Below are 19416 nucleotides of genomic sequence, written 5' to 3' on the forward strand. Positions count from 1 at the left end.
TTAATCAATTTAATTTTGGACTTTCAGGTAATAAGTTCTTTCCTATTATGTACAACTCCCTAACAAATAACTTGCATTCTAAGACTTAGTGCAAGGCTCTGATTATTTTCTTGTGATAAATTAACAGATGTGGAATTTACTGGGTAATTTACATTCATATTCCTAATATGCATTACCCCATTTTCCTTCGGAAAAATTGTACTTGTTTAGCTCCCACTAGTAGTGTAGAAGGGTATCTGATAAAAGCCATTTTATATGAAAACCTTTGTTGGGTGAATATTATCCAGTATTGATGATCGGAATCAGGGCAGGACCGTGCTCTGCGCGCTGAGGGTTAGAAAGGCTGCCCTGGCAGGAATCCATGAGAACCAGCCTCCTCAGTTCAGTGTCCCGAGGTCTAAGTTCCTACACACTCGTTTATCAAAGAGCTTTCTCAGATTTTGCAAACACACACCAAAGCAGATCCAAAGGCAGCTCCGCTAAGACACTGGAGGGGGCCCTTTCCACCCCTCCCAGGCTCAATTTCTTCCCGGTCAAAAGGTGATACAATCCCTGCCCTGTCTGTCCTTCCAGGCTATCTTGGGACTCCAAAGAAATAAAAACGTGAAGGAGCGTAGTGCACTCGTATATTACTAAAAATAGAGTGCAAGGGAAGGGAGAGAGAAGTAGAGAGGCACTGCAAGGCTGGAGGCGGGAGGCTGACTCACTCAGAGCGCGCCCGGGCGGAGCGACTGGGAGGCGACTCCAGAGCAATTAAGGGGCTCCCGCGGGCCCTTCTCCGCTCCGGCCCCGCCCCCACAACAGACCACGCCCCAGCGACGGCCCCACCCCCGCGCCCGTCCCTCTCCCTCTGCAGACCCTTCCCCAGCGCCGGCCCCGCGCCCACTATAGACCCCCTCCCTCGGGCCAGCCCCGCCCCCACCTCATTCCTCTTCCCAGCTATGGCCCCGCCTTCGCCGCAGACTCCGCCCCCTCACCGGCTCCTCCCAACCACAGACCCCTCCCCCGTCAACCACACACCCCAGTTACTAATCCCTCCTCTGGCGGGCTCCACCTCCGACCCCTCCCGGAAGCGCCGGCATAGAGTCCACACATGGAGCCTGAGCCTAGAGCCTCCGAGGCCGCCCCTGAGGCGGCCGTGCTATTCGCCTGGGTACGTGACTCCGCCCCCGGGCCGGGGCCGCTGGGACTGAGGGGCGCCGAAGGGATGGGAGCTGGAGGCCTCCGCGTGGGCTGTGGTGGGCTTGGTGGCTGAGGTCCCGGCCGGGCTCTGGGCTGGAGGACCCTGGGCTGGGGCCTGAGGAGGAGAGGGTCGGGAGGCAGGGGTCCTCACGGGTGACTTAGGGGCCTGCTGGCTGGTGGGGTCCGAACCCGAGGGGCTGCGGCGCCGGGGGAAGCATCTGCCTCCTGGGCAGAGCGTGTGGTTCCGCCAGAGCCCTTAGGCCGGGCTAGCGCCTGGAGAGACGGCGTGGAGGTATCGCCCCGTCCCGGAGCCATTGTAAGGCCACCTGCGCTCCTCACCCTCTCGTTGCCCGGAGGATGCCGGCCCCTTCCCAGCCCCGCCCCAGCCTGGCGAGAGCACCGTTTGCTGCGAGGCCTGCAGTATTTGGCCGTGCACATTTGCTGATCTTCGTCTGTGACCGGATCTTGCCTGTGTTGGGGGCGTGGGTGTCTGCTTAATGTCAGTCTCTTTCGCTAGAAGCGTCACGAGGGGGGATGTATTGTGCCTGTCTTGTTCACGGTGCCTAGCAGATATTTGGACGGATGAATGAATGAGAGACCCTTTTGTATGCCTATGTGCTGGTCTTTGGGGGAAAAACACAAAACTGAAAGACCCAGCTCTGGCGTTGAGGGAGCGGGATAACACCTAGATTACTGTTAAAACTACCATGTATTTGACTAGTCAAAAAAAGGTAATGATCAGCACCAGGCAGCACTTGTTGAGTGTAAGCCTGCATATACCGGCAGAAGGGAGATCGTGGGGCCTGAGGTTGGCTGGCTGGCTGAGTACTGTCTTTGGGGTGGCACTTGAGCCGGGGGTGGAGTTGGGGTTGAATGTGTGCCTGCGGTGGGTGCTGGTGCTGGCTTTTCCCAGGCGGGAGACTGGGGTCTGGGTGTCAGATAGGGCCTTGTCTACTGCTTGGAGGCCTGATGGCCTTCCCGCTGCATTATATGTGTGGAGGGGTGTGTTAGTTTGCTAGGGCTGTCACAGAAAAATACCAGAGACTGAGACGTCTTAAAAAATGGATTTTATTTTCTTGTAGTTCTGGAGGCCAGAAGTCCAAGAGCAAGGTGTCTGGCAGGTTTACTTTCTTCTGAGGCCTCCTTCTTTGGCTTGCAGATGGCCGCCTTCTTGCTGTGTCCTCATGTGGCTTTTTCTGTGTTTGAGAGCATCCCTGTGTCTCCTTCCTATATTGGATTAGAGCCATACCTTTATGACCTCGTTTAACCTTAATTATCTTTTAAAAGGCCCTATCCCCAGATACAGTCACCTTCTGAGGTACTTGAGTCTAGGGCTTCAACAAATTAATTTTAGGGGAACACAATTCCCCTAACAAGGGGAAATTTACCTCCTTGGGGTTGTGTGTGTGTGTGTGTGTGTGTGTGTGTGTGTGTGTGTGTGTGTGTAGTATGTCTGGAGTGTTTGTAAGGAAGGGAGGCAAGTACGGCTAACATGTTGTATTGAATTTTTCTTTGTTTTGCTTTATCCTGGATTTCGGGCCTCTTGCTGTGTTTCAGAAATTGAGTGCCATAATTTGAGCCCCAAGTGCATGTGTCTCTCTCACTTTCTGTTCAACAGCTTGTAGTCCTGGTAATGGGGCAGCCACAGAGATCTCCGGCCTGATGGAGGCATCCTGTGCATATGTACTCCACAGCATGCACATCTTTCATTTGATCTTTCCTAGGTAGGGCCTCATCAGATCATATATTCTTTCACTATATTCACTCTAAAATATATATACACTTTCTCTGGGGCAGCATAGTTTCAGATGCATTTTCAGGGAAAGTGGCAGTGAACAAAACAAAGTTCTTGCCCTCATTGAGTTTACCTTGCAGTAGGGGAGGTAGACAGTAAAACAACTAAGCAAATGTAATGTCAGGGAGTTCTATGAAGAAAAAGCATAAAAAGGGAATAAAGTGATGGGGTGCTATTGTAGATACATTCATACAGTTAGTGTCTTGCCAGGTAAGATCAGGGCTGAATTTCACCAAAAATCCTTAGGGACATGGTATAGCTTAGTGAAAGGAGGAGGGCATATCTGACTTCTTGCCTTCCCAGCTATGCAGCTATGCAACTTAACCTCTCTGAGACTTAGTTTCTTCATCTGTAAAATGAGAGCCATAAATGTCTATCTCCTCTGTTATTGTGAGAATTAAGGGTGAATACTAAGTATTGAGGAAGCAGTCAGTAATTGGCAGCTAATACTGCCCCTGAGGGCCTCTTGGACCTGTGCCCTTGCCATAGCTTGCTTTTTCAGCTTGGAGTCCTTGCAGCCCAGGATGGCTATGAAATAGACCATGAGGGGCAGGAGTTTGTATGTATGTATGTATTTTGGGTAGTTATTTTAAATTATTTTTCCTCATTAAAATGTCTTAGAAAACAAACACATTTGGAAGGTTTTACTACTTATCTCTAGGAAGAACCAGCCAGGAGTAATTATAAGGAATTATGAGGATTTCTGAAATCTAAAGATTTTTCTGCAGGTCTACAATTCTTTATCTTCAAGTTTGAATACAAAAAACAAAACAAAACAAAAACCTCCAAAACTCAAACTGACCTGACATAATGCTATTTATAGTCTATGTGCAGTTAATGTATTTGTACCTTTTACTGCAGAAATAATACTATTTTGCTTATGGGGTGCTGCTCCTGGACCTTGCAGCAGTATATATGATTTATATACAGTATTATTATTTTTAAGCCTATAAAAGCCTGAATCTGAAATACATCTGGCAGCAAGAGTTTTGGATTTGGGATTCTGGACTGTTATTTCATAATAACAAAGATAGACATATTGCCCACCAAGGGGAAATCTGTTCCCTTACAGGAATCTCACCATGTGAATCTTAGAGTCTCAAAGCATTGTACTTGGAAAGGCCCTTAGAGATCATTGCCAACCTCTTTCACTGTACGATGAAATAACAGTGAGGTGACCTGCTTGAGGGCACAAAGCCCTCAGCTAACTTTGATTAAAGAAGTCCTTGCCAGTTTTCTCAGTGAGGACATGAGAAGGGACAAGTCCAGTGCATTTCCCACCCACTTGGCTGCTATTTCCTTTCCTTATTTCTTTTCTTAGCCTCCCTAGAGAATTGGCTTTTATCACAAGGAACTCCCATGCTGTCTCCCAGAGGCAACACATGTGGGCTGGGGCATTAGAAGGAGAAGGCGAGGAATATCTTTGGATAAATAGTGGATGCTAAGAGCTCCTCTCATGTGGAAATCGTCATGTTCTGGGTATAGGGCCACTGTCTAAGTATGGGTTGCATATAACAACCTCTTAAGAATGAGCTTATGAAATCTCATCTGTTAGAGGCTCTGGGAGGTATGTCAGGATGAGAAAGATAGGGACAGGTAAATGCACAATGGCAGTTGTGTTTCCTGTACTCTTTCATCCTTGCCTTATTTATCCCTAGGGTGCAAATAGCTACGGGCAACTTGGCCTTGGCCACAAGGAAGATGTGCTTTTGCCCCAGCAACTGAATGACTTCTATAAACCTGAATGTGTCAGGAGGATCATGGGAGGAGGGGGCCACTCTGCTATTGTCACAGGTAACATCCTTCTGGAGTAGATATTTCTTATTTAGACATTTCTCCCTAGCGTATTGTATTGCCATCTTTCATCCTTTTGTATTTTGCAGAGGAAAACATTTTTGTGAAAAAGCCAAGTTACCAGTAGAGAATTCTAGATTGTCAGAGCTGAAAGCCCTTCAGAGATCTAGGCTCTCCACCCCCATTTATACAAATGAGGCTTGGAGAGGAAAACCAGTTGCTTAAGGTTACAAGACAAATTAATGGCGGAGTTGCAACATATACCACATTTCATACAATATATTGTCATTTAACTTTCACATGTTAGAGTTAGAAGTCTTTGCAGTTAGAGTGAATATTCCTTGAGAGCAAGAACTTTGTATTTTCTTTAATTTCCTTCATAATACCTATGATAGTACTTAATGAGTACTCCAGGTGCCATGATATTGGAAAGGATGGTGTATTGAATCCTGATTAAGAACATGAGTTCTGGATTCAACTGCTTGGGTTCAAATCCTGGTTCTGTTATTAGCTGTGTGGCCTTGGGCAAATTAATTTCTCTGTGCCACTTTTCCCTCTGTTACATGGGGATAAAAATGATGAATGAAGCGAATCAGTGAACTACAGGGCTGCATTATGACTTTCATGGGTCCTTGGCACTCTTGCCTTTGTGGACCCCTTCTTCTTTAAAGAAATATTAAGAACTATATTTTACGACAGCTTTGATATAAAGATTAGTATAATCCAGGCTAGATTTAGCATTGTGTATTCATTATTATTGCATTTATTTATTTTTTTTATTTTAGAAAAATATAAGATTAAAACATTTTTGTGGGGCTCTGAAAGTATCGTGGGCCCTAGGCATTCTGCCTAAAGGATAAATGGGCCCCACAGATAAAGCTCTTACAAGAATACCTGGCATATTATAAGTTCTAAATAAATGTTGGCTTTTCTTATCATAGTAGATGCTCTATTTGGTGATTGGCCACTGCTCTAGGACTTGGAGTTTTCATATAGATGCTAGACTTGAGCCCCTTTGCCCTATGCCATTTGGGCCAGCGCACATTAACGTACATGGCTTATTAACGCGGGTGGGAAAAAATTTATTGGGTTTGTGACTGCAGCTAATTAGTAAAATACTTTTACTCGCTTTGACAGTTGTAATTTCCCCTGTGCACACCATCACCAAAGCTTTTGCTTTCTGCAGATGAAGGAGGCCTTTTTGTTTGTGGCCTGAACAAAGATGGGCAATTGGGGCTTGGTCACACAGAAGATGTTCTGTATTTTACCACCTGCAGATCCCTCCTTGGCTGTCCTGTCCAACAGGTGGCCTGCGGCTGGGATTTTACCATTATTCTCACAGGTGAGTTCACTCATGGGTAAATCTTTATCACCACAAAGGCATTGGGTGAGAAGAACTGGATGGTGGTGATACTGATTAAGTGAAAGTCTCTTTATGTGTAAACATACATACAAATTTCTCTTTGGTTGTTGAGGAAAGTTGTGGGTGCCTTTTGCAAGGAGAGTTTGAACAGCAAAATTTTGGGCTGGAAAACTTTTACTAGAGACTAGGGAAGAGACTGGATCACCTTTGGTGGCTACTTCCTGTCCCAGAAATTCACGATAGCTGTGTGCCTGGGCTAGCTGGCCATTAGTACCGGTGAAGGGTTACTCATGGGGAAATGTGGTGGGGAAGCAGGAGGAAGTCAGCGGTCACACAACAGTGATGGCAGCTTTTCCCCCACTGAAGGATTAAAAAAAAAAAAAAAAAAAAAAAAAAAAGGTTGGGCACAACTCTTTGCTCTCTGCAAAGCCAGATAGCAGAATAGGGTGTAGAGGGATATGGCCAAAGGGCTAATAGGATAATGCTCTTGGGAGCAGCTAGCAATAGTTACTTTTTGTCAGCCGACTTCTCCCCAGAAGTAGTTTTGTCCTGTCTAGCTTGCCATTCTGGATGGAGAAGACCATGTATAGTTTCTGACTAGACTCCCTCTTTGACACAGTCATCTGGCAAGGGCATTTTCTGACCAAATCCTCCCCACCCCACCCTTGTAGATTCTTATGTGCACAGCTCAGATCCCAAACTTCCACACATAGCTTCAATTACTGTTCCTTACCTATCCCTGTTGTTGCCTTGTCTTTTATTCTCCACATTCTCCATACTTTTCTTTCTAGAAATACCAAGCAGAATGTTGTTCTCTCTCTGGAACAGTCCCTTTTTCTGATGACTCATATCCTTTCTTCAAAACCCTGCTCAGGCATCAGCATCTCTCTTTTGCAGAGGGATTCTGTAATAGGTGAATTTGGTACTAATAACCCTGAATAGTAGCCATCATTTCTGAAGTGCTTTTTGTGGACCATGTTGGGGTTGTAGGGAGTCTGTGAATAACACTCTATTTCCTGCTCACTTTTGGAACCAATTGTGAGAAAGGTGGAGAGCAGTCAGATAGCTGGAGATCACACTGTTGGCTTTTCACTGACAAAGGCTATGTTGGAGAACAGGGTTAATGGTCAGGCCAAGTGCTTCTGCTAATTCTCCTCTGATCCAGAGTTATTCTGCAAACAGTAGGTTATCTCTGTAGGGGAAACACTTACTGTGCATCAGTCTAGAGTACCTGAGAGGAAGGTGCCAAGCCACACATGCTCTTCCTTCTCCCAAACTTATCAGTTGGTTAAGTTACCCCTTTTCTCCTGGAAAGCAGGGAGCATACGAAGGGGCAGGGAGAGAGGCCTGGAGTGTTAAAATAATGAAAATTATGTCACATGGAAACATGAAAAGTGGGGCGTGGGGCATCAGTATCCCATCCCAGCACCAGGCTAATGTTCTATAGCAGATAAGCTGCCATTAATTAGGTAGTGTGATAGAGAATCTGTAAAATGCTTAGCCCAGTGCCTAGTGTTTTTATTCCTAGAGGAACAATAAAAGCAGGGACTGTGGTTTGAATGTGCTAAAGTGTAAGTCCCTCTTCCTCCTCTCATTCCCTTTGCTCCTCCCATCCTTCAACATTTACTCACTGGTCAAAGATATCTTACTTCTGAGGTTATGATTTAAATATTTGATTTGCAGAAAATGGTCAAGTTCTGTCATGTGGATCCAACTCCTTCGGCCAGTTAGGAGTTCCTCATGGCCCTCGAAGATGTGTGGTTCCCCAGGCCATTGAGGTAAGGATGGCACCTCGTATATAGCTGACCCACATACTATTGAAGTGTTTCCCTCCCCAGACTAAGAGACTAGCTGAGTCCCTGAAAAGCCATGGGCCACTTAGAATTTAAGTTGAAAAACTTAGGTTCTTCTGGGAAGGATTAAGTTGGGGGGATGGAAGCTGTTAGTGAAAAACCTCTGTTAGTCCTCATACACATTATGAATGTTTGTGAAATAAAACAATGAAGGTAATATATGTCATAAAGGCATATTAATGACATTTTACAATACTAAAATTAGTAATAATGGGAACTATGTTAGAAACAGGTCCTGATAGAAGCAACTTACCTAAAGACACTAAGGTTGGCAAATAGTACATAGGCCAGTAGCGCCCAATAAAAATATGGTGTGAGTCACATACGTAACTTAAAATTTTTAGTGGCACTATTCAAAGAGTAAAGAGAAACAAGTGGAATTAATTTTTTAAAATAACAGCTTTATTGAGATGTAATTTACATGCCATAGAATTTACCCTTTAAAAATGTATAATTCAGTGGTTTTTAGTAGATTCACAGAGATGTGCAGCCATCAGCATTATCTAATTTTAGAACATTTTCATCACCAAGAAAGAAACTGTGTACCCAATGGCAATTACTTCCCATTCTGCCCTCCCCCAGCCCCTGGCAACCACTAATCTGTCTCTGTGGATTTGCTATTCTGGGCATTTCATATAAATGGAATCATACAATATGTGGCTTTTTGTATCTGGCTTCTCTCATTTCACATGATGTTTCAAGTTTCATTCATATTGTGGCGTGTAGGTGAAATTAATTTTAATAAATCCAGTGTATTCAATGGATTATTTCATTTTATATGTCACTAATGTAAAAATTTCCTAATGAGATACTTTATATTCTCCATTTTTTTTAAGATTATTTATTTTGAGAGAGAGAGTGTGTATGTGTACATGCTAGTGGGAGAGCGGCAGAAAGAGAGGGAGAATCTTAAGCATGCACTCTCCTATCCGCATGGAACCTGATGCAGGCTTGATTCCATGACCTGTGAGAACATGATCGGAGCTGAGATCAAGAGTTGGACGCTCAACCAACTGAGCCACCCAGACGCCCCTATATTATCTACTTTATACTAAGTTGAACTCTGGTGTGCATGTTGTACTGTGAGTGATCTCAGTTCATACCTACTCACATTTCGGCTCTTTAGTACCTGCATGTAGCTAGTGGCTTCATAGTGGACAGCACAGGACTAGACAGGACTCCTGGCCCTAGTTCAGAGCCCTTTCCTCTGCATCATGTTTAAAATGTACACATTTTTGTGACATTTATATGATAAGTAGTCATAAGAGGGCTGTGGAATTTTGAAAGAAATATGCTGGGATCTAAAATGAGTTCACCACCTAAGCTGCTCACGTCTAGCTAATTTTCTTGAACTCTGACTCAGAGTGGGAGATCTGTTTTCACTGGAGAGAGCTTGGTCAGCTCCTGTCATGTTGCTGAATTACAATTGCTGGTCTGTGGGATAGTATTTGAGGTCATGATCTCCACAGTGTTGTAGTGTGTTTGGGCTGCTGTAACAAAAATACCATAGATTGAATGGCTTAAGCAACAAACATTTATTTTTCACATTTCTGGAGGCTGAGAAGTACAAGATTGGGGTATCGGCAGATTTGGTGTCTAGTGAGGACCCCGTTCCTTGTTCATAAACACTTATTTCGCTGGACAGAGTTGCCCTCTGGGGCCTTTCTTATAAGGGCATTTATCCCATTCATGAGGGCTCCAGTCTCATGACGGCTCCATTCTCATGACCTAATTAATAACTTCAAGAAGACCCCATTTGCAAATACTATCACATTGGGTAATAGGTTTCAATATATGAATTTCAGGGGCACGGAAACATTGAGTATGTAGCACATGATATGCACAGAAATCTAGACTCTATAGTCACTTGTAGGAAGTGTTACAGTTGCCAATTACAAATGGATGGTTTTTTTAAGAACCTATATACATTGTAATTAATTTAGCTTGGGTCACATGATTAAAGAAGACAGAGGAAAACAATGGTTAAAATATGTTGGATGACAGAATCAGGAGGTAAAAACATTTGGGATACATCAAGGCTGTATCCTCTTGAACAATGGGAGGAATGTGGCAAAGTGAAATATAGTAGAAATTCATTCATTTATTTAATAGCAACTATTGGGTATGTAGGTGCTGGGTTTAGGCAGTGGGGACAAAGGTGAGGGTCTTAGTATTTGAGGTCTTAGAATTTAGTGGTACATATTAGATATAGAGACACCTAAATGTTAAACTATGGTAGATGCAGGTGTAGCCTCAAAGGAGGGAATATTTTAAGTCTTTCTAGGGGGAGGTGGAGTGAGAACAGGCTTATACAGAGTCTTGAAAGTTGAGTAGAAATTTACTTGACTTGAGATAGGATGCATAGAATGGATACAAAAGAAGAGCATTCCAGACAGAAGGAACTGTGTAAGCAAGGGTGTAGAAGCATGAAATATCAGGGTTTGAGATACTGCAAGCAGTTTAGTATGACTGGAATATAAGGAAGTGGTAGAAATTCTATTGGGGAGGGGACAGTCAGGGAGGTGGTGCATGGCAAACGGTAAGAACAGTGTGTTAGGTCGGGGCCCGAAGGGGTAGTGAGGAGGAAGATTATTCAGGACACTCTTGCTAATAATCCAGACAAGAGGTGATCCTGGTCCAAACTAAAGCCATGGCAGTGGGGATGGAGAGGAAGGAATGGAGGTGAGTTGAAGAAATTGAGGAGATTGAATCTACATGTAAAGCCCTTTAGTTGTTGTTGTTTTAAAGAGAAAATACTTAAAGGACAATATGTTCAAGTTGTGTTAGTAGTAAGATTTGATCTTCCCCAAAGCTAATTTGGTTGTGGGTTGTATTAACAGAAATATAGTCTCTAAAAGAAGGGAAGCCAGAGTCCTGTCCTTTTTTGTGCTAATCAGACTGCATATGGGATGTTGTATTCTGTTGATTTAGTGCTTAGGTCCTGGGCATAAAGGTGAATAAGACGTAGATCCTGCCATCGAGGGTCCTAAAGTTTAGGAAGGCCATGTGGATCTGTAAATAAACACATGTAGTAAAGCTGCAGAGGGGCCATGATTGATGCATATACAACCGCGGCCCCGCCCGCCCCGCTTTTTTTTGACAGAAAAAGAGAGAGAGGGAGCGTGCACACGCACGCATGCCCAGGGGAGGGGCAGGGAGAGAGAGAGTCTTAAGCAAGCTCCATGCCCAGTATGGAGCCTGACATGGGGCTCGATCTCATGACCATGAGATCATGACCTGAGCCAAAGTCAAGAGTTGGACGCTTAACTGACTGAGCCACACAGGTGCTCCTATACAGTCTCTTTTAAAAGAGGGAGATTGCGGGGCGCCTGGGTGGCTCAGTCGGTTAAGCGGCCGACTTCAGCTCAGGTCACGATCTCGCGATCTGTGAGTTCGAGCCCCGCGTCGGGCTCTGTGCTGACCGCTCAGAGCCTGGAGCCTGTTTCAGATTCTGTGTCTCCCTCTCTCTCTGCCCCTCCCCTGTTCATGCTCTGTCTCTCTCTGTCTCAAAAATAAATAAACGTTAAAAAAAAATTAAAAAAAAAATAATAAAAGAGGGAGATTGAGTAACCAGAGCACATTTAGAGGAGAGAAACCAAGAAGGGAATGGAATTTGAAACCAGGGGATCACTGATGGAATTGGGGATGTTTGGCCAAAAGAAGAGATATATATGTATTAGTTATCTACAGTGTCATAAATTACTCTAAATTTAGCAACTTTAAACAACAGGTATTTACTATCTTAGTTTCTGAGGGTCAGAAATCTGGGCACAGCTTAGCTGGTCTCATGAGGTTGCAACTCATGAGGTTCAGTGCATTTCTATGGGGTTGTTCAGACATGGCATCTGGCTTCCTCCAGGAGTGATTTGAGAGTGAGGCCAAGCAGGAAGCCTCAGTGCCTTTTATCACCTAGTCTCTAAGCCACTCATCACTTCTTTATTCTTTTCACTGGAAGCAAGTTGCTTAGTCCAGACCACATTCAGCAAGAGGGGAATTAAGCTCCAGCTCCACATCTTGAAGGGGTGGGTCTCAAAGAATTTGAAGACTTAGTTTTAAAGTCACCACAAGTGGGGCGCCTGGGTGGCGCAGTCGGTTAAGCATCCGACTTCAGCCAGGTCACGATCTCGCGGTCCGTGAGTTCGAGCCCCGCGTCAGGCTCTGGGCTGATGGCTCGGAGCCTGGAGCCTGTTTCCGATTCTGTGTCTCCCTCTCTCTCTGACCCTCCCCTGTTCATGCTCTGTTTCTCTCTGTCCCAAAAATAAATAAACGTTAAAAAAAATAAATAAAGTCACCACAAGATATCTTAGAGAGGACATGACAGTGGTCTTCGTCTTTGGAAAGCATTGTGAAAAGCTGTAGGCAGATGTTTGGCTCCACCTAAGGAGATAAATGGAACTGCACAAAGATGGAATAGGCACCTGGGGAAGTAGTGAGGCTGTGCCACAGGAAGTAGGTGCTTGGCAGGGGTTGGATGATGATTTGTGGGGGGTTGTGGAAGGTATCTGGCATTGAATAGAGATTGGACTAAATCAAAGGTCGTCCAGCTAGAACCCTTGGTAAATAAATCTTCATTGGAACGTAGCCATGCCCATTCATTCATGTATTGTCTGTGGCTGCTTGTATGCTACAATGGCAGAGTAGAGTACTATGACATAAACCATATGGCCTGCAAAGTCTAAAGTATTTACTATCTGGTCTTTATTGGAAACAGTTGCCAACTCCTGGACTGGATGACTTTGAAGGTCCCTTGCGGCCCTGAGACACATTGTGATATATTATTTTTAAGAGATTTTTCCTTTTAGGGATACATACAGAAGTATGGAGGGATGGAAATGTTGGGAGTTGGGGACTCTAAACCAATCAGACATGTAATGAGGGCTGTGCTGCATTGTGTCATGGCATAAATTCCAAAGCATTTTGCAGATGGGTGATTCTAAGACCTCAGCCCTTTTCTTTGTTTTCACAGCTCCTGAAAGAGAAGGTTGTTTGCATTGCTGCTGGACTGAGGCATGCTTTAGCTGCTACAGGTGATCATTTTGCTTTTATTTTCAAAATAGGGATATCACTAGGAGAAGCAGCGCTTTAGAGCAAACAAACTTTAAGGAGTAATTCAGAATGTCCTGCTGTGCTGCATTTCTGATTAAATGGAGAGGACATAAGGTCAAAGTCATGTGGGAAATCTTTAGCAGGTAGGGTGGAAAGAAATGAAGTTTTCTAGCTCTTTATTATGTTCTAGGCATGATGCTAGGTTCTCTTGATTTAATTAATACCTTATTTAATCCTCACAACCCTGCAGTGATGTGAGTTACATTTTTACATGTGAGGAAACTGAGGTCCGAAGAGGCTGAAGGGCTTGTCTAAGGTTACACAGGGGGTAAGGTAGTAAAAGGTAGAGCTGGGAACAGAGTCTGAGGTGGTGTAGTTTCCAAGGCCCCCATTCTTTGCTGTGAACTCCACTGCTTGCCTAGTGCATTTTAATGTTTATTAGTTTAAAAGCTTCAAATGAGCTTGTCTCCTGTACTGTGAGAGGGTGGTGATGGACGTAGGGCTGACAGTGTGTGTGAGGTTTGAAGGTGGCAAGTGGAGAGAGGTGGTCATCTGCAGAAGAGCAGTGGCCCTTTTTTCTTCCCCAGGCTCATTTTTCTGCTCCCACTCTCGCGGGGTGAAGTGCAGCCCTAACTGGCTGTGGCAGCTGAGGCTCAAGTGTGGATGCATCCAGTCGTGGCCTGGGGAAGGTGGAGGAGGGGAGGAAGAGTCTGGTGCAGCACTGTACTGGTGTCGCCTGGGGCTTAATGTTGCTCATATAGTAAAATTTTTCTTAACCCTATTATTTTGAGATATTTGTCGATTTACATGCAGTTGTAAGAAATAAAATACATCTCATGCACTGTTTTCCCAGTTTCTCCCACTGGTAACATTTTGTGAAACTGTAGTGCAACAGCCCAGCCAGCCTTGATACGGTCAGGACACAAACAGTTCATTGCCACAGCCATCCTGCCTGTGGCCCTTTTATAATACCCATTTTTATACACCCTTTTATATGGCTTTTATACACTTTTATGCATCTATTATACATCCACTTTCTACTTACCCTCACCCCTTCTTAGCTCCTGGCAAGAACATTATATAAATGATATCATACGATATATAATTCTTTAGGGTTGGCTATTTTTGCTCAGCATGATTCCCTGGAGAGTCATCCAAGTTGTGAGTATCAATAATTTGTTCCTTTTTATTGCTAAGTAGTAGTATTCTATGTTATAGATGTACCACTGAATTAGTCATCTCAGGCTGCCATAACGATATACCACAGACTGGGTGGCTTAAACAACAGGAATTTTCTCACAGTTACAGAGGCTACAAGTCTGCGATCCAGATGCCATGAGGGTTGGTCTCTGGTGAGGCCTCTCTTCCTGACTTGTAGATGGCTGCCTTCTTGCTATGTCCTTGCAGGGCATTTCCTCTGTGCGCTCATGCAGAGAGGGAGACATCTGGTGTCTCTTCTTTTTTATAAAGACACCAGTTCTGTCAGATTAAGGCCTCACTCTTATGACCCATTTAACCTTTATTACCTTCTTACGGACTGCTCCAAATACAGTCACACTGTAGATTAGGGCCTCAACATATGAATTTTTGGGGGCACAACTCAGTCCACAACAACACAGTTTCTTTCACCATTCACCCACTGAGGGACATCTGGTTGTTTCTAGGTTCTGGCTATTAAGTATAAAGTTATAAACATTGTGGGCAAGTTTTTATGCAAACATAAATTTTCATTTCTCTGGATAAATGCCCAGGAGTGTGATTGCTGAGTTGTATGGTAGTGATTACATCTTATAAGCAGCTTCTCCTCTTAGATTAGTGGGACTGGAGAATGGCCTATTAATGGTTTAATTCCCCCTTTCCTACCAACTTTCTGTGATTGCTAGTCTTATGTATACATTTCTGTCCAGTTACAAAGCAGTACGGTTTCCATTATGTGTTTGATTAACTTAATTGTAAGTCCTCCTCTCCCATTTAATCTGTAAATACTTCTGCAGGCATCTCTAAATGATAAGGACTCTATCGAAAACATTAACAAAATGCCATCATCATACCTACAAGAAAACTAACAATAAATCTGTAATTTGATCAAGTATCCAGCGTTTACATTTTCTTGACTGTCTCAAAAATATATTTCTTAACAGTTTGTTTAAATCAGGGTTTGAATTATGTCTCTACACTGCAGTTGGTGGATATGTATGTCAAGTATCTCTACTTTAAAAAATATATATTTATTCCTCTTAATTTTTTTATTATGATAAAATATACATAACACAATTTACTGTCTTAGCCATTTTAAATGTACGGTTGAGTGATGTTAAGTACATTCACGTTACTGTGCAGCCGTTACCACCGTGTATCTCCAGAACTTTTTTTATCTTGTGAAACTGAAATGATATCCACTAAACAATAACTCTCCATCCCCCCTTTCCCCCAGCCCCTGGCAACCACCATTCTACTTTCTGACCCTGTGATTTTGACCACTCATACAGGTACCTCACATAAGTGGAATTGTATAGTATTTGTCTTTTTGTGGCTCATTTCACTTAGCATAATGTCCTCGAGGTCTGTCTATTTTGTAGCATGTGTCAGAATTTTCTCCCTTTTTAAGGCTGAATAATATTCCATTACTTGGATATGTCACATTTTGCTTATCCATTCACCGGTTGACAGACGCTTGTGTGGCTGCCATGTTTTAGCTATTGTGAATACTGCCGCTATGAATGTGGGTGTACAAATATCACGTTGAGATCCTGCTTTTGGTTCTTTAGGATATATACCCAGAAGTAGAATTGCTGGATCATATAGTAATTCTATTTTCATTTTTTTGAGGAACTGCCATACCCTTTTCCACAATGGCCATACCATTTTAATTTCTGCCAGTAGCGCACAAGGGTTCCAAATAACTTCACATCCTTGCCAACATTTGTTACTTTGTTGTTTTTTTTTTTTTAAATAGTAGTCATCCTAATGACTGTGAAATGGTACCTCATTGTGGTTTTGTTTTGCATTTCTCTTATAATGAGTGATGTTGAGCATCTTTTCATATCTGCATTTCACCATTTGTATATTTTCTTTGGAGAAATGTCTATTCGAGTCCTTTGCTCATTTTTGGAATCAGGTTTTTGTTGTTGAGGGTTTTTTTTTTTTTTTTTTTTTTTAAAGTAGGCTTCATGCCCAGTGTGGAGCCCAATGCAGGGCTTGAACTCATGACCTGAGATCAAGACCTGAGCTGAGCTCAAGAGTCAGACGCTTAACGGACTAAGCCACCCAGGTGCCCCTGTTGTTGTTGAGTTTTAAGAGTTCTGTATATATTCTGATTATTAATCCTGTATCAGATGTCTCAAGATTCATTTTGCTCCCTTTTTTACCCTTTTGCAATTTATTTGTGGAAGAGATGGTAAATTTTGTATTCAACAATTGTGTTTTTTTTTAATGTTTATTTATTTTGAGGAGAGAGACAGAGTGTGAGTGGGGGAGGGGCAGAAAGAGAAGGAGACCCAGAATGCAAAGCTGGCTCCAGGCTCTGAGCTGTCAGCACAGAGCCCGATGTGGAGCTCAAACCCAAGAACTGTGAGATCATGACCTGAGCTGAAGTCAGATGATTAACTGACTGAGCCACCCAGGTGCCCCTGTATTATTTGAGTATTGTGTTTTGCTCACATTGTTCTCAGTCATCATCACTTATGTTTCACAAAGCAGACTTGTCTGTTTACAGCCTAAAGGACTGTTGTTTGTAGGATACGTTGAGAGGAGTGGAACCTTAATGTGCTGTTGGGTGACGGATCCTAGTTACACACATCTGACTGTAGATTAAATATATAAAATGTCATCTACACATTTGTATGAGGTTCAGAACATGGGCACATGAATTAGATTCAGTGGATAGGGAAATAAAAGACCATTCCACTGAAGTAATGACTATTAAGAAGCTATCTTGCAGTCATAAATATGTATTTATTTGGTAATTAGGAGTCATTGAATTTATCTTGGTGTAGTGGAAAAGGCACTGCATTAGGTGTTAGGAGAGCTGAGTCCTAGTATTTTCTCTGCTACTAGCTCCCAAGGATGACCGTGGGCAGATCACATCCTCTCTTCCAGACCTCAATTTTCTCACCTATTAAATGTGAGGAATGGACTTGATAATCATCAGGGTTCTTTCCTGCTTGGTCTGGAGTTTGAGTTGTCCTTTCAGGTTAGTCATGAATAAGGTGTTGTTCTAGTAATTTGACTCTGAAAGAGCCATATGTCCTGGAATTTTTTGGAGGGAGTTTTAGTATGTGGGAATTTTCTTGAATGGTCTTAAATTGCCCTGAAGATTGGACTTGTGATTGACTTGGTGATAACCAAGCCATAGGGCCCCTCGAAGCCCTGAGCCTGTCCCTAGTAGGCGTGTTAACGAGAATGAATTGAGAATCTCCCATGACAGCGAGGCTCAAAAAACAATCTGGTAGTAATCCCATTAAGCATTTTCTTCATTTCCTCCTCTGTTCCATTGGGAAGCAAGTGGCATTGTGTTCCAGTGGGGAACTGGTTTGGCATCATCTGGACGGCGGTTATGCCCTGGGCAGACTCTCCCATTGTTTTTGACAGCAAAGGAGCCAAGCAGAGTGACAGGTAAGGCCCTTATTTCTTGAGTCCTATATTTATTCTTTGTCAAGAAATAGTGACACACACAGGCAGGAAATGGGTAAATGGAATCTTGCTTTTGCTGTTTCTTAGTTCCTCTGTCTTAAGTCTCTGTGTTGGCTGGTCTGTTAGTCTTGTTAGACTTTTTGCGAACCCAGTAAAAGTACCCTTCCTCGATGCCAGAGTTTGCAGCCCGTTGAGAGATAGATGCGAGTCAGTTAAGTGGAGACCAGAATAGTAGCACTAGAACTGTTAATAGTTAGGTTGGAAGACATGACTTAGGTGTTTGGAGATAATGTGTAGCAATAGTGAGCCTCTAGATTCTGAATCCCAGATTGGATTTACTCACCAGGCACTGTGGCAGCTGCATGGCGTCAGCCCCGCTAAGCTCACTGCATGGCTGGGAGCACATGAGGAGGCACCCTCTCTGCAGGTAGGCACATCCCAAAGGGAGAACCTAGAAGGACTGTGCCTCACATGCCCAGTTCCTCTTTCCCAAAAGGAGAGCAGGAGTGAGTGAGGAGGTAGAGAGAGGGGCCAGGAGTGTTACTCTAGGGAAATCTCTGTACATGGGCACATGAGTAGGTAGTGAGCACTATGCCCATGGGTCTGTTGGTGTGTCTGTGTTGGTCATTTAGCCTGTAGGCTTTCTCTCCTGTTTTTCACTCTGGGGTTTCACTCTGGGGCCCAGCCTCTTTCGGCTTCTCTCTCTGCTCACCTCTCCCTCTGCTCTGTGCTCTTCACTGTGGGCCCCTCTCTTTCTCTGTATATAGCACCATGTCTGTATCTCCTCTTCTTCCTTTCTTGCTCTCTTACTTTGTGGCCCAGTCTTCTGAGTGTTGGCTGTAGGAAAAACTTGCACAGGAAACCTCTACTCTCCTCTAGGTGAGAGCAAAGGAGGAATTTTTGAGGGTGGGATAGGAAGTGGGGAAAGAAGGGAAGGGAAAGCCATGGTGGGAGTGATGCACAAGGTGTTGGGGTCGTTCTGATTTTCCTAAGTCCTGGAGTCTCTCCTGTTCAGCGGGCAGTGAGATTGGTCACCCTGAAGCCCAGTGGTGGAGTTGGGGAGGGTACTCTTAGAGAAGGAGAAGGGGGCACTGAGTGCTAGATAGGCAGTCCAACTCGCATGACCTTGAAAGCATTCATAAAATAAACTCATACTTCCCAGACATTTTTTCCTGCCTCATCTAGGTATTCACTGCTCCCTGGGCATTTCCTGTTTTCTCATTCCTCTGTGTCTATGGGTAAGCTGTTAACCCTGTCTGAAATGTCTTTTCCTTCCTGTTCCTTCTGGTAATCTTTATTCTGTTGTGATCATTTTTCAAAGCATAGCTCAGATACAGCTTTCTCAGTGAAGAGTCTTCCCTCTTTAGACACCATTGCATTTTCTTCACATGCCTGGATAGCACAGTGTACTGCATTATTATGAATTGTTTATATGTTTTCCCACATGCCAAAGACTGAGCTTTTTCAGGGTAGGAACTGTGTCTGCTTTCTCTTTCAGCATAGGACTTGTAACTGGAAGAAATCAGAAATGCTTTTATTTGATTTAAATGACTTGTTTGGGTTCTGATTAGGGCACAGCTTACGTTCCAAGTTGATTGGGGGAGTTTTATGATGAGACGTTAGAATAGATCGTGAACTTCCTGCCCTCAGTCTTTCCCTTTTTATTCCTCCATCTTTACTTACTTGCCACTGCTTCTGGAGCTGCAGCCCTGGGTGTCCTTTCCTTGCCTGACCACAAGGCCTCTTGCTTC

At 43.7% G+C, this 19416-nt stretch overlaps 1 protein-coding gene across 1 annotated transcript in view; it reads left to right on the forward strand.

Annotated features, from left to right (window-relative positions):
- The first annotated feature begins 906 nt into the window (after positions 1-906).
- SERGEF (secretion regulating guanine nucleotide exchange factor) overlaps positions 907-19416 on the forward strand; it is a 237256-nt gene continuing 218746 nt past the window's right edge. The window contains 6 exon segments of the mRNA XM_040495690.1: positions 907-1153; positions 4636-4771; positions 5958-6113; positions 7818-7912; positions 12954-13014; positions 17534-17647. Of these exon segments, the coding sequence (XP_040351624.1) occupies positions 1094-1153; positions 4636-4771; positions 5958-6113; positions 7818-7912; positions 12954-13014; positions 17534-17647 (622 nt within the window). The 5' untranslated portion in view covers positions 907-1093.

The sequence above is a fragment of the Herpailurus yagouaroundi genome, unplaced genomic scaffold (genome assembly GCF_014898765.1).
Source record: "Herpailurus yagouaroundi ecotype Mexico unplaced genomic scaffold, PumYag 187, whole genome shotgun sequence".
Classification (NCBI taxonomy): domain Eukaryota; kingdom Metazoa; phylum Chordata; class Mammalia; order Carnivora; family Felidae; genus Herpailurus; species Herpailurus yagouaroundi.